Source organism: Drosophila albomicans, chromosome 3, assembly GCF_009650485.2.
Source record: "Drosophila albomicans strain 15112-1751.03 chromosome 3, ASM965048v2, whole genome shotgun sequence".
In the NCBI taxonomy this organism is placed as follows: Eukaryota; Metazoa; Arthropoda; class Insecta; order Diptera; family Drosophilidae; genus Drosophila; species Drosophila albomicans.
This window is the reverse complement of record NC_047629.2, coordinates 10,331,124-10,343,672: the sequence shown is the minus strand read 5'-3', so window position 1 is coordinate 10,343,672 and position 12,549 is coordinate 10,331,124. Positions and strand designations below refer to the sequence as shown.

Genomic DNA, 12,549 nt, shown 5'->3' with positions numbered 1-12,549 from the left:
TGGAGGGGTTGTTGGTGCTGAAGCTTATGCGCATACTGCTTCAGCAGTTGATTATACGCATTATGGTTCTTATTCTGCGTGTTCATGTCATTCTCATTCTGTGCACCTCTCAATGTTGCCGTCGATGTTGGCGGTGGTGGCGGCGGTGGCGGTGTTGGCGGCGCATCGCCGATGCACGATGTTGCTGCCAGCATTGTATAATTATCAACCTGAGTCGGGGCAACGCCCACATCGAGCGATGTGCACGAGCCAGACGTTTGTCGCGAGTGCATCGGCGAATGTTGTTCCATGTCCAGGGATAATGTGGATGCACTCGATGCCACCAGGCTGGGACTCAACGCTGTGCTGCCGCCCACACCCGAAGAGGACGACGAGGAGCCGCTCGAAATTGATGAGAGGCTGCTGCTTGTGCGTGTATGTTTGCTGCTGGCCTGTTGCTGCTGTTGCTGCTGTGGGACAGAGGCTGATGCTGTGGCTATGACTGTGGCTGTAGCTGAGGTTGAGGTCGAGGCTTGTGTCTGGTTTTGGGGCAACAGCAGCAGCTCCTCGGTTTCGTATTGCAACAGCTGTGTGGGCGACGGTGGCGGCGGCAAAGGCAGCTCAACAGCATTGTTGCAGTTGCTGCTCTCGGGCTCTTCTTCTGCTGGATCAGGCATTGGCATTGGCATTGGCTCGGACTAATGTGTTAATACACGAACGCGTGTTAATGGGCAGGGCAGGGCAGGGCGAGTGTGAGCAGTTTGGATCGAAGGCGAGCGTCACGCACGTGAACAACAACAACAAACAGGAGGAGGATGATGCGTTGCGGATGCAGGAGGCATGTAAATTGATGCACAGTTAATAAAGGCAGTTAATTAAAATTCAGAGCAAAATGTGTGCGAGTCTCTGTGCGTGCTGTATAAAATTTAAGTGTGTGTGTGTGGCTTTAAAATGTGTTCAAGTTTCGCAAGTCAAGTGACAACCCATGTGGCGTATGAGCAATGCAATGCAATGCAATGCAATTGCACTAAAAATAGCTAATAGGTCAAGGTCAATTCTTGAGCTAAAGTTAGCTCTTTTCCCTCCCCCACTAGAGTAGAAAAAAAGTGTAATTTAATCCACAGAGTAATCCAATTGATGGGCAAAGATTATGCAACACTTTAAATCACACAATTTTCAAATTATCGATTTACAAACGAACTTCAAACTTTTATTAACAGACACTTTAAGCAAACTCCTTTAACTCCTTTCGTCTAAGGAGTTTATCTTCGATATTTTTCTTCACTTTTTCTGTCGAAAACTGATTTTTTTAAACTAAAAACTGATCGAATTTGTGACTGCAATTCGCAGTTGCGAATCCGCGATGGCTGCGTGCCGCGGACACGAGTCGAAGTCGTAAACTGAACGTAAATTCGCCAAAAAGATTCCACTGCGGTGTGTGTCTCTCGACTGTTTTGCAGCTGTGTGTTTTTTATAGCCCTAGTACAAAAACAAAATACACACACATCAAGTATATTTAGCATTTAGCCATTTAGCAATTCAGCAGCCATTGCACATTTCATAGAAATGCGCTGGCCGCAGCCAGAAAAATATACAAAAAAAAAAACGAAAAAAAAACAAAATAAATAAATAAAAAAGAAAAGAAAAAACCTCTCGAACAACTTTGGCTGCAATTGCAACTGGCAATTTGCTGTTTGCCAATCGACAATCCCACAACACAACATAACACAGCGACAGTTGCTGTTGCTGTTGGGGCAGCCAAGTGCGATAAATACTTAAGATGAACCCTCAAATGCTCAAAATTACTACAGCCGCATTTACTTGGCTGGCTATTTATAAAAACACATCGTTTCGTGGGCGAGAATCACAGCCCTAATTTCGATTTTGAATACTCTTGTGAGTGTTGCCGTGCCACTTTGGCAAGTCTGGCACTAAACTAGACAATTCTGACTGCAACTATTAAGAAATTGTGTAAGAAATTTAAAATCTGGCATTAAACACTGTGGATCATTCAAAGATCATTGCTAGCTAATGAATGAGTTTGATTTTATTTGATTTGAATAAAACAAAATAAACAAAATATTTTAAAGACCCTAGTATTCAACAAAAATATAATCAATAAACGAAGTGAAGTGACTTTGCATTAAATGCATTACATTACTTAATTTATAGAATATTAAATTCGAAAAGATGTAAATATTTCATTTAACTCAATCTAATTCAAATCAGCTTAATATAAAAAGTAATTTAACAAATAAAGTAAAGTGGCTAAGAATTAATTGTAATAACACATTGCATTTCTTTGTCCAAATTATTGACCATTTCAAATAATAAGAAATTTACCAAGTGTCGAAGATTTAAATAGTTTTCCTACGTTAAAAAATTACTGATAATATTACAATATATTTTTAAAAAATAATTACGATTTTCAAATTTTGAGATATGTTAACCTCAATTAAGAAAGAAAGATAGATGTACTACAAACTGAATGATCCTAATTAATGCCTAAAGCAAATAAACATGTTGATAATTTAAGATCCTCTCAATTAATGTAATTTTCTTGAATGAATTTGCACTCAGTGTATTGCTCATCAGTTTGTAACTAAATCTTTGAGTCTCTAATTGAGTTGTAAGGAATACTAGAATGCATTGCTCAATTTTCGCCACAATTTGTTTTGAATGATAAATATTTCAGAGACTGCAGCACATCAACAAAATGTAAATAACAATAGTAAAAACAGTAAGCAAAATAACAATAATTGCAGGCATATAAGAAACAATGAAACTAAAACACAATCACACACACATATAATGTATACACAAAAACAACACACACATACACAAACACACACACACAGAAGTGTGTCAGAAGTGAGAAAAGAACAATAACACACAAATGCATAAAGTTTAACATTTTGTCGTTTTTATCGCTTTTGGCCAAAATGAGAAAAGTAACCAAGGAGAAAGAAAAGTCGCTGTCTCTGTCTCTGTTTCGGGCTGTAAAATGTTTAAAGTTCATTTTCGTTTTTCTTAACATTTTTCTTCATTTTTTTCGTTTTTTCTGTTCTGTTCTGTCTTGTGTTTTCTGTTGCGTTCTTTGCTTGCCTTGAAAGTTTCTGCATTACATTGCATTTTTCTTTTGGCCAGATGATTTTTAGCATTTTAGCATATGGATGTCTGCCGCAAGCGAATTTTGTTATGAAATTTATGCAAACATTTTGCCAGCAATATGATAAAATTGATTGTAAAAACATGAAGAGCAAAGGGGTGCAGAGGAGGGGACGAACTGGGGGCGCATCTTCAGGTGCGCATCTTTATATAGCGAGGGGTTTACCCAATTTTGTTGGGTTGCTTGTTTTTCTCCTCTTTGCTTCATCTCATTTCATACTTGACTCAAGCCATTTACTTTGTGCACTTCTGTGTTCGTGTGTGTGTGTTTGTGTGTGTGTGTCAGACAAGATTGTTTTTAGCACGGCAAAAGCACAGAAAACAGTTAAAAAATCGTAAGTGGAGTGAGGGGGAAACTTACCGGCGCCGGAGTTGGAGTAGAGTTGCCATTGGAGTAGCCATTGTTTTGGCCATAGCCATGGGAGTTCAAGGCCGATGAAATGGTGCTGGCACTCAGCTTGGTGTTTCTGTGGAAAGTACATTCAAAAATTGCAATAATATTGATTAGCAAATATTGAAGTGCAATTTAATTGCCCAATGCCCAATCTAATTGGACCTTTTTGGCCCTGTTGTTAGTCATGTTTGCACGGTTGAGCCCTTTAATTAAGTGCGATTTGGGCGATTTGCACGAATTTGTTTCGATTTGTTCATTTGCCCCCAAAAATTCGAAATTCGACTAAAATCAAAGCTAACTTCGAAACAAAATTCCAATGCAAATTGGCCGAATGCATTCCTCGATTTTCCTCGTCTGTCAAGCGTATGCAATACTTTTTGGTACCCCCACAAAATGTTGACCACACTTTGGCCAGCTACATATATGATATATCTATCTCTTATGTATGCCGTTTGTCTGCAATTTCATTTAATAAAAATTTGGCTGTTGCAGTCTCGCTGACACGTCAGCAATCAGTTGTCAGTTTGCGTGTCCACAGCAGATGCAAAAAGTGCCATTCAATCTGTACTGGGGAACTGGGCAGAGGGAAAGGGGAAGAGGGGAAAAGGGAACTACATTTTCCTGCACCCTTTCCGCGAAATGTCAAACGTGTTTTGGCATATCCAAAAATATGCATTTATTTATATTGCATTTTCATATTCATATGCAATCATATACGTATTCGTGTTGCATTCATATTCATTTACGCTTTTTCTTGGTCTGACTAATTGGCCTTAAAACTGCCAGGAAAACGTCAAAAATATTACCAATCGTCAGCAAATATATGTCATAAATGTAAAAGAGGTCGAGGCTAGTCGTTACACACTATTGGTGTTGATTGACACTAAGCTATCGGTATCGTCTATAGCCTGAAGTGGAACAGTAGAAGAAGCAACAGGAAGCAGTATTACTTAAGTTTAATTAAACTATACTTTTATACATATATATTATTAATCATCCTACATATTAAATAATCGAAGGTTATCTCATTAACCAACTTGACACAAATATACACTCTAATACACTTTTTACACTAAGAGCATCTGCTTCTACGATGCAAGTGTTTACACCAAAGTCGCATCACGTGAACAGTTTTTTAGGGGTGGAAAAGTATACAAAGTCTTATAGGAAGAGGTATAATATCAAAGGCAACAGAAGCAAATGAATGGAAGTTGAGCAGTTAAATAAATTGTGCGATGCTGAGGGCACTTAAAAAGTACAAGTTTTATAAATTGTATTTATAATTCATTAATTGACTCTACTTATCGTTTTGCATCAAAATAAGCATCTTTGATCTAATTGATTGTCTTGGCAATTTTCATTAAATATTTTCTTATGCCTCCTACTTGTACTGTTTATGGATTAATGCGGGGGAAGATTCTACAGAAATTTTGAATGATGCATCCCATCCTAAACAGAGTATAACTTTCCGCCCAATAATTTCTGTTTTGGGTTCTTTTAGTTAGATGAACTTACGGCTTAATTGGCACTGGAACATAGCCCTCGGTGCCAGCTGGTGGATGCTGAAGAGCAGCCTGCTTGGCGTGGATGTCGCAGTAGAGCTTGTTGTTGAAGTTGTAGTAGCCCTGGTTCTTCAGGGATGTGCCACAAGTGGCGCATTTGAAGCACTCCACGTGCAGGTTCTTGTCCTTGATGCGCACAAACACACCGCTAAGAATTAAGATTGAAATGCACAAATTAATCGATAGAATCGGGGAAAGGGGAAAAGCTCTTCAAAAATGATCTGAATTTTAAAATTTTTCATATTTATCATTAATTTGAAAAGCCTTTTGCATTGTGTGTATACACGATGATGGCGATGACATTAAAGTCGTTTAATTATGACAGTTAGTTTGATCAAGTTAAAGCTGGTGGCGTTAGTCAGTGCTAAATAAATGAGATAAATATGCTTAATATCAAATAAAATACAATATGTAAAAAGCTATAATGCATTATCGAATTAAGCTCATGAGTCGTCAATGGCAGCCAATTAAATTGGCATACAAATTAATACAAATGATGATGATATTCCCGTGATGCATCCACCTGGATGACAGCAAATGGAGCGGAGGGGGCGCAGACGCAGATGCAGACGCAGGTGTTGGAGGCGTCTGCATAATAATGTGTGTGGACTGCATAAATTTAAACAATTGACTTCGAAATAAAAGCAAATTAAAATGCGTGCACACACAGAGACCCACACACACACACACGGAGAGAGGAGCAGACGAGCATGAATTATCATTGAACATGGAACAAATCCTTACACAATGCCCACGCCGCACAATTGACATGCCGGATGTCCGCTGGCGGACAATGTGCGCACACCATCGGCATTGCTGGCTGCTGCTGCCGCATCTATATCCGCCTTGTAGTCGGGTCCCTGCAACGCCGGGCATATGGGCATAACAATGTTGCGCGGATCGGGCTGCTGCTCAGCCTCCTCTTGCTGCTGGGGCTTGGCAACGGGCAGACTGGGCCGATGAGTTGCCGCCGGTGCCAACGTATTTTGCTGCAAATTGGTGCCGATGCACTCCTCCTCCTGACGTCCACTGGGCGGCGCCGGCGACTGGAACTGGCTGTGGGGCAGCGGCGTGCGTCGCTCGTTGCCGCCAATCGCATGGCTCTGTGTCCAGTAGAAATTGGCCGGGCTGTGCGGTTCTTGTTATTGACAGCAGCACAAAAGTTCAATCAGTTTACAATAAAAAAAAACAGGCCTTTGACAGAGGTTTGTGTAGCCCTGGCTCAGAACACCCCACTAGCTGTAGCCCTGCCTCAAAATCTGCTTCATCGAATACCCAATTTCGCGAGTGGTCAGCACTTTAAATCCGCGACAGTTAATGTTAATGGCAACTTTTACAATTACATTTACTGTTAATGTGAATGCAAATGTTAGCGCTAATGTTAATGTTACTGCTAATGTTAGTGTTAGAGTTAATGTGAATGTTATTGTTAGTGTTATGGATGCGCATACACAAATGCGAATTTCTGACTTTGTTTGGCCCACTTACGTAATGAGACGCTCGCATTCAGTGCAAATGTTTTGACCAGTTGGAAGTCCGCCGGTGCTTGGGGGCTTTGGTGTATTGACTGGTGCACTAACGTGACGAGTTGCGCCGTTGTTGTTGCTCAATTGTTGTTGAGGATAGTGTTGGTGTTGGTGTTGATGTTGGTGTTGATGCTGGTGTTGTTGTTGTTGTTGTTGGTGGTGGTGTTGTTGTTGTTGGTATTGGTGTTGCTGCTGTTGATGGTATTGCTCTTGCTGTTGCTGAGGTGCATCATGCTCATAGTTGTTGTTGTTGAATGCTTTTAACAGTGTTTGATGAGCAGCCATTTTTTGGTTTTGGTTGTGTCGGTGTGTGAAAAAAGAGTTGGAACAACAAACATGAGTTAGACATAGAGAGTAAATGAATCGCAGGCAAACAGAGAACTCAAATTTTCAATATGAAATCCATTTCAATTACACTCTCAGTCTCATTCAAATCTTTTTTTTTGCACACACACACTCATTTATAAAGCCTTAATTCGAAATTGAACTAACTAAACATATTTCTTAATCTATCGATGATGGAAAATAATAAACAAATGATTGGAAAACATGTGCAAGTTTTTTGTGTTTAGAATTTTGTTTTGACGTAGAGAAAACGAAAGTCCATTTCTTTGTCTTTGTTTTTGTCTAAGCGTTGAACAGAAAATCGAAAATCAAAAATAAAACAAATATACAAAAAATACAAAAAAAATTTAAATAAATATTAATACAAATTAGGCACAAATAATAAAAACATGATGTTAAGGGCTTCCTCTCAATATATGTTTCCCATATGCTACTCGTAATAAAAAAAGAGAAATAAACAGTTCGTTTCAAGGTCTCTAGCTTGTGTTTTAAAAAAGTCGCTGCTGTAATAAGGTTGTCTATTTTGAAAACAGAGGTCAAAAGATGCAAAAGAGCTCAACAAGCATTGTTTTGGCACTCTGCCTTGCTCTACGGCGCATACTGCGTATGCGTAATATTACACCTAGCCCAGGAACCCATGTGTGTGTTGACCTGTCGCTAACTAATCAGCCAAATTGTCGCTGACAAATGGATTGACGCCCCCATTGAGTATGAGGAGCATGCGGGCCAGCTCATAGTTGGCAGCTTTACCTGGTGTCGACTGTCCAGTCTCCTCCTCGCGCAAGAACTTCAGCACCTCCGAGCGGTCGGCCTGGTATTCCTTCTCGTTCTTCTTGAAGTTAACACTGCAAAGGCAAAACAAAGCGGCGAAGGGGAATTAGATAAAGGCGAGACAGCGTCTAATTTAGTAGTTAACACACTTTTTCGTTGCATACTTTTAGGATGCGAGCGCACAAAGCGCACGGCGCGCAAAAGTATGCTGTGAAAAATGAGTGCGGCAAACATTGTTGCGCATACGTTGCGGGGAAAACAAGATCCCCCTAAAGAAATTAAGTGCAAGTCCCACGCGTACGTTTGCTAAAAACTCAACAACTGGCAAAACACTGAGAACACAGGCTCGACCCGCGCTATCATTTGGCGGAATTGCACTCAGCTTTAGACGCTTAGTCGGCCCTGCGGTCGTTCGTGCGGTGGCTGCCAGTCCTTTCGTTTCCCTTTCTTTTCTTTTTTTTTTTTAGGTTGCGCCATGTTTTTGCTAGGCATAAAAGAAGAAACGTAGCAGACACAGAAGCAAAACATACACATTTTAAAGTAAAAGTTTGTGTGGCATTCGCTTGTCACGACTGCGGCAGACATTTGTTGCCACATTCTTTTGTGGAGCATTACAACTTTAAAAATGAGTTTTGCAACTGGCACAAGGACGCAGTAAACAAAGAGCTACTTGACTTATGTATGTTTCGCTGGTTTTTTGTTTTGCAAACGGATCATTTGATAAATCAGCCATGAGAGTATCTAGGATTCGTTAAGCAAGAAATTGGAGGGTTACTTACCCGAGCACACCGCCAGCCAGAACCTCGGCTTGGGCGGAAAGTGTTTCCGCAATGGATTCGTCGCTGTAAATGCCAACCGGGGTGTTGTATTGTTTATTGACGATGCTCTTCACGCCGCCATCGCCGCCGCCGTTGGCCTGTAGGTGTTGAGTAGAGAGTAAACAGTGACAGATATGAAAATAAACGGGAAACATGAAAATAGAAATAGCAAAATGTGGCCGAGAAGATTCAGGCAAAATCAATTTCTGCTGTGTGCAAGTTGAATTTGGGCTCGTTTCGTCTGCCTTGTCGCATCATTATTATTATTATTATACAAATTCATAACAATAAAATGTACGCAAATGTATTCATATCACACGCACACAGGCATAGAAGAGACATTGATATTATTATGCATGGCACACACATGTGAGCTTGTGTGTGTGGAGTGTATTTTGGGTATTTGTGTTGTGAGCCCTTTTGCACATTAATTCTTGCCAGCAAATAATCCTAGCACTCATATTCATTACTCATTCTGACACTTTTCAAAACTACGCACAAACAGTGAGACTGGCAGATGGGCGGACAGACGGACAGACAGACGGACAGACATCGTATAAATGCAAATGTTGTCAACTCACAGAAAACAGACAAGTTTCTGCCCCATTCCGCTGCACGAATGAAATGAATGAATGTGAATAGCAACAGACAACAACAATAAAACCTATACATACACACACCTACACATATCTAAGTGCAGATGGTGTCACCAGAGCTGCTCCAGCTATTTTCCCAGGAGACTAACTATCAACATCATTGGTCATCAGCACGTCAGTTGTTGCCGCAGTGGGGAAGGCGAGGGAGGGAAAGAGTCACTAATGCTGCTAGCTGGTAAAAGGTTCACTCAAATTTTCAACATTTTAAGTTTTGGTCAACCAGTCGAGAGTTTATGAATTTTATAAATGATTGCAGCTGCCCGCAAATGTATGCTACACTTTCTGTCAGTCCAACTCTCTGCGTGCGTGTGCGTGCCTGCATGTGTGTGTGTGTGATTTCAAATTAGTGAACTTACAAATGGACGCGCCGAGTTGTTGTAGCCACAGCCAATGTGCTGGCTTTCCGGTTGATGGTGAGCCAGAGAAGTTTTCGTCACTGTCTGCAAATAGGGTGAGTTAGCCTGAGGCACATTGCCAGTGGGCGTCACATGTGGACGCCAGGTGGAACCGCCACTAAGTAACAAAAGACAGAGAGAGATAATGGAGTCTGCTGTTATTGGACAATTGAGCTAAACTTACCGCTGCACTGTGATGACAAAGTTATTGCCAGAGCGCACCACAACGTCCTGGGCATCCTTGTGACGAAAATTGAAGACATCCACGTCGTTGATCTTGATGACAGCATCGCCGGGCTGGAGGCCAGCCTGCTCGGAGAGACTGCCCGCATTGACCTGCAAAAGAGAAGAAACAACTAAGTTAATCAAATTGAATAATAACTGGCTGCCTTTTCTTATTTTTAGTAGCTTAAAGTTGCCAATTTGCAGCTGCACCGAAAAATGGCCAAACTGCTAACAAAGCTAACAAAGCCGACCAGTCAAAGCCAAAGTAAATGAATTTATTATGTGCAGTCTGCAAGAATTATGAAGACCCAATCTCAATCCGCATCCGCATCCAGTGGCCGCATTTCAACCACGTTTTTTTTTGTTCACCCGCTAACGGCCAAGTTTAGTTTATAGGCGTTGTTTTTTGGTGTGTATTTTGTTTATTTGCTTCGTTTTCATTTATTTATTTTGCAGCCTCGTCTGCTGGGAAATTGTTCGCGCAAAAAGCCATAAATTTTTCGACGATTAAAATCGTAAAAGTTCCAACAGACGCTGCATTCGGTTGTGCATAAAAAAAAACCAGTGCAACGAGAAGAGGGAGGGGAAAAATGGGGAATGCAGCTAAGCCAACATAATTTGCGATTAGACAGATATAAAACACAAAGTAAATAAATAAATGTTTTGCCAATAATCATTCGAGAACAAGGAACTTGCATCTTTTGCCAGCTGTAATCGGATTGTGAATTTAAATTTGAAGAAATCTTTTAAATTTCTTAAATTCAATTTCTTACAAAGTTTGCCTTAAACTCTGGGCAAACTAAACAATTTAAATTTCACTTTACTCAAATGTTAAACCGCAAACACGAAGCAGCAGCTCCTGTTGCACTTGCCTGCTGCCTGTCTATGCTCGTGTCGTGTGCCGCGTGCCACATGCCACTGCCACATGCCGCGTGACTCATACCTTGGGCTCAGGGCTCAGGTGTGCGTCCTTTCCACCAAAATTATACGCGCGTTGCACGTATCCACTTTGGCAAATTGTCTGTTTATCAGACTGCCAGCCGACTGCCCTCCCATCTCATCGCCTCCTCATCACCCTCTGTCTGTCTGCCTGTCCGTCTGTCGCCTGCCAGTTGCCAGTTGTCGACTGCGGCCGGTTTATATTTACACAAAACGGCGACGCTTTGCAAAAACAAACTGACACACACACACACACACAACATTCTGTCCGTATTGAGGCCTGCATAAATATTTCATTGGCGTGCTCGCCAAGCGAGACACCTAAATTTTGTAATATTTACAAAGTTGCTAAAAATGTGGCGCCCCGAAAAAACCAAAGCCAAAAACCTGAACCCCAAACGAACCCCATCGCACTCCCCTCGTTCCCCCTTTAAAAGGATCCAGACTCGAACTCGAACCTGAACCAAAATCAGCCAAGCGACCAAACGACAGCCGCAAAAATGTTCAAGTAAAATCGCGCGTGCTCTCGTTGGATTCGTTGTTGCTGTTGACATGTTCATTTTCTTGTAACATGTTGTTCTTGTTCTTGTATTTATTGCAAGCTGCTTGTCGACTGTCGAAAATTGAAATTGGTCGGGCCGAGGCGACAAATAATGCTACAGCCAGAACAGCATGAAAGTATGCGGCCTCATATCACATTTTGCTCTTATTGATTTCTTTCAAGTATTCGTCATACCCTAGAAAATTACTATAAAGCAGAAGGAGAAGCAATTGTGATTTAAATATATAAATAGATTATGCTTTAATTCGATTTTCTTACAACCGAACAAAACAATTACTACTGTGGCATCCAAAAATTATTTTAAAATTTTTAAAGTACCAAATCAAAGTTTAGAATGTTTAGTGCGGAATAACATTCTTAGCGTCTGTAAAGTAACAGATCTATATCTGTCTCTTATATTAACCAACACTATGAAAAACTTTAGCGAAAGTTCAATTGAATATTAAGCGTCACTGTGAAAGAAAAGGGCAAAGAAACCGAAGTTTTCTAAGACTTCTAAGACAATTTATGAATTTATTATAACAATAAGATATCACTTTTTGATTTAGTGAACTAGAAAATCGAGGAGCCTAAAATAATCAGAGCTTAACTATTTCACATTATTTAAACAAGTATTAATCCCAAAATATACCAAATTAAAGTACCACAAAAATTTTAAATATACTATAGTGTATAATAGACATGGCTATATCAAGAATTTATATCATGTATGAGGTTGGAGAAGCCTCCTTATGCCTGTTATATACATTTGAAAATTTCGATAGAGTATTTTGAACGTGAAACTCTTAACATTCTGCATTTTTTTTGCTATTTATTGGCAAATTGTATGTCACAGAAGTGTGTCGGGTGTGTATACGAGTGTGTGTATAAATCCAATGGGGAGTATGTGGCATTGGAATATTGACATTTGGACAGTTTTATGAGTACCTGCGATCAACATGATTCGCCCGCAACGCTCGGCCCCAATGTTTGCCCGTTTGTCTGGTCGAACTCTATCTGTGTCTGTGTCTGCCTCTCAATCTGTGCCTGTATCTGTGCCTGTGCCTGTGTCTGTGTCTCTGTCTGTGCCTATAGTGCTCTATTCCATTCAGTGGGGCGCTTGTTAGACATTTGTCAGCTTTATAGCATTTGTGGCTGGCCGCCAATTGACAAGGCATTTGCTTTGAATGACTTATGAATGTGTTCGCGGTGAAGCATAGAACATTCGAG

At 40.6% G+C, this 12,549-nt stretch overlaps 1 protein-coding gene across 17 annotated transcripts in view; it reads right to left on the bottom strand.

The window, feature by feature from the left end:
* Positions 1 to 12,549, bottom strand: part of LOC117572421 (PDZ and LIM domain protein Zasp) — a 67,481-nt gene that overhangs the window by 12,499 nt on the left and 42,433 nt on the right. For 9 of the 17 annotated variants that reach the window (XM_034255211.2, XM_034255208.2, XM_034255209.2 and 6 more), the window contains 7 exons: positions 9,799 to 9,950; positions 9,576 to 9,732; positions 8,525 to 8,661; positions 7,725 to 7,819; positions 5,848 to 6,241; positions 5,057 to 5,251; positions 3,509 to 3,614 (listed from right to left, as the gene is read on the bottom strand). In XM_034255211.2, coding sequence (XP_034111102.1) covers positions 3,509 to 3,614; positions 5,057 to 5,251; positions 5,848 to 6,241; positions 7,725 to 7,819; positions 8,525 to 8,661; positions 9,576 to 9,732; positions 9,799 to 9,950 — 1,236 coding nt within the window. Of the gene's footprint in view, positions 1 to 1,180; positions 1,386 to 3,508; positions 3,615 to 5,056; positions 5,252 to 5,847; positions 6,242 to 6,591; positions 6,887 to 7,152; positions 7,257 to 7,724; positions 7,820 to 8,524; positions 8,662 to 9,575; positions 9,733 to 9,798; positions 9,951 to 12,549 lie in introns of those variants that run through there. The other 8 variants (XM_052004637.1, XM_052004640.1, XM_052004650.1 and 5 more) reach the window with 4 other exon arrangements.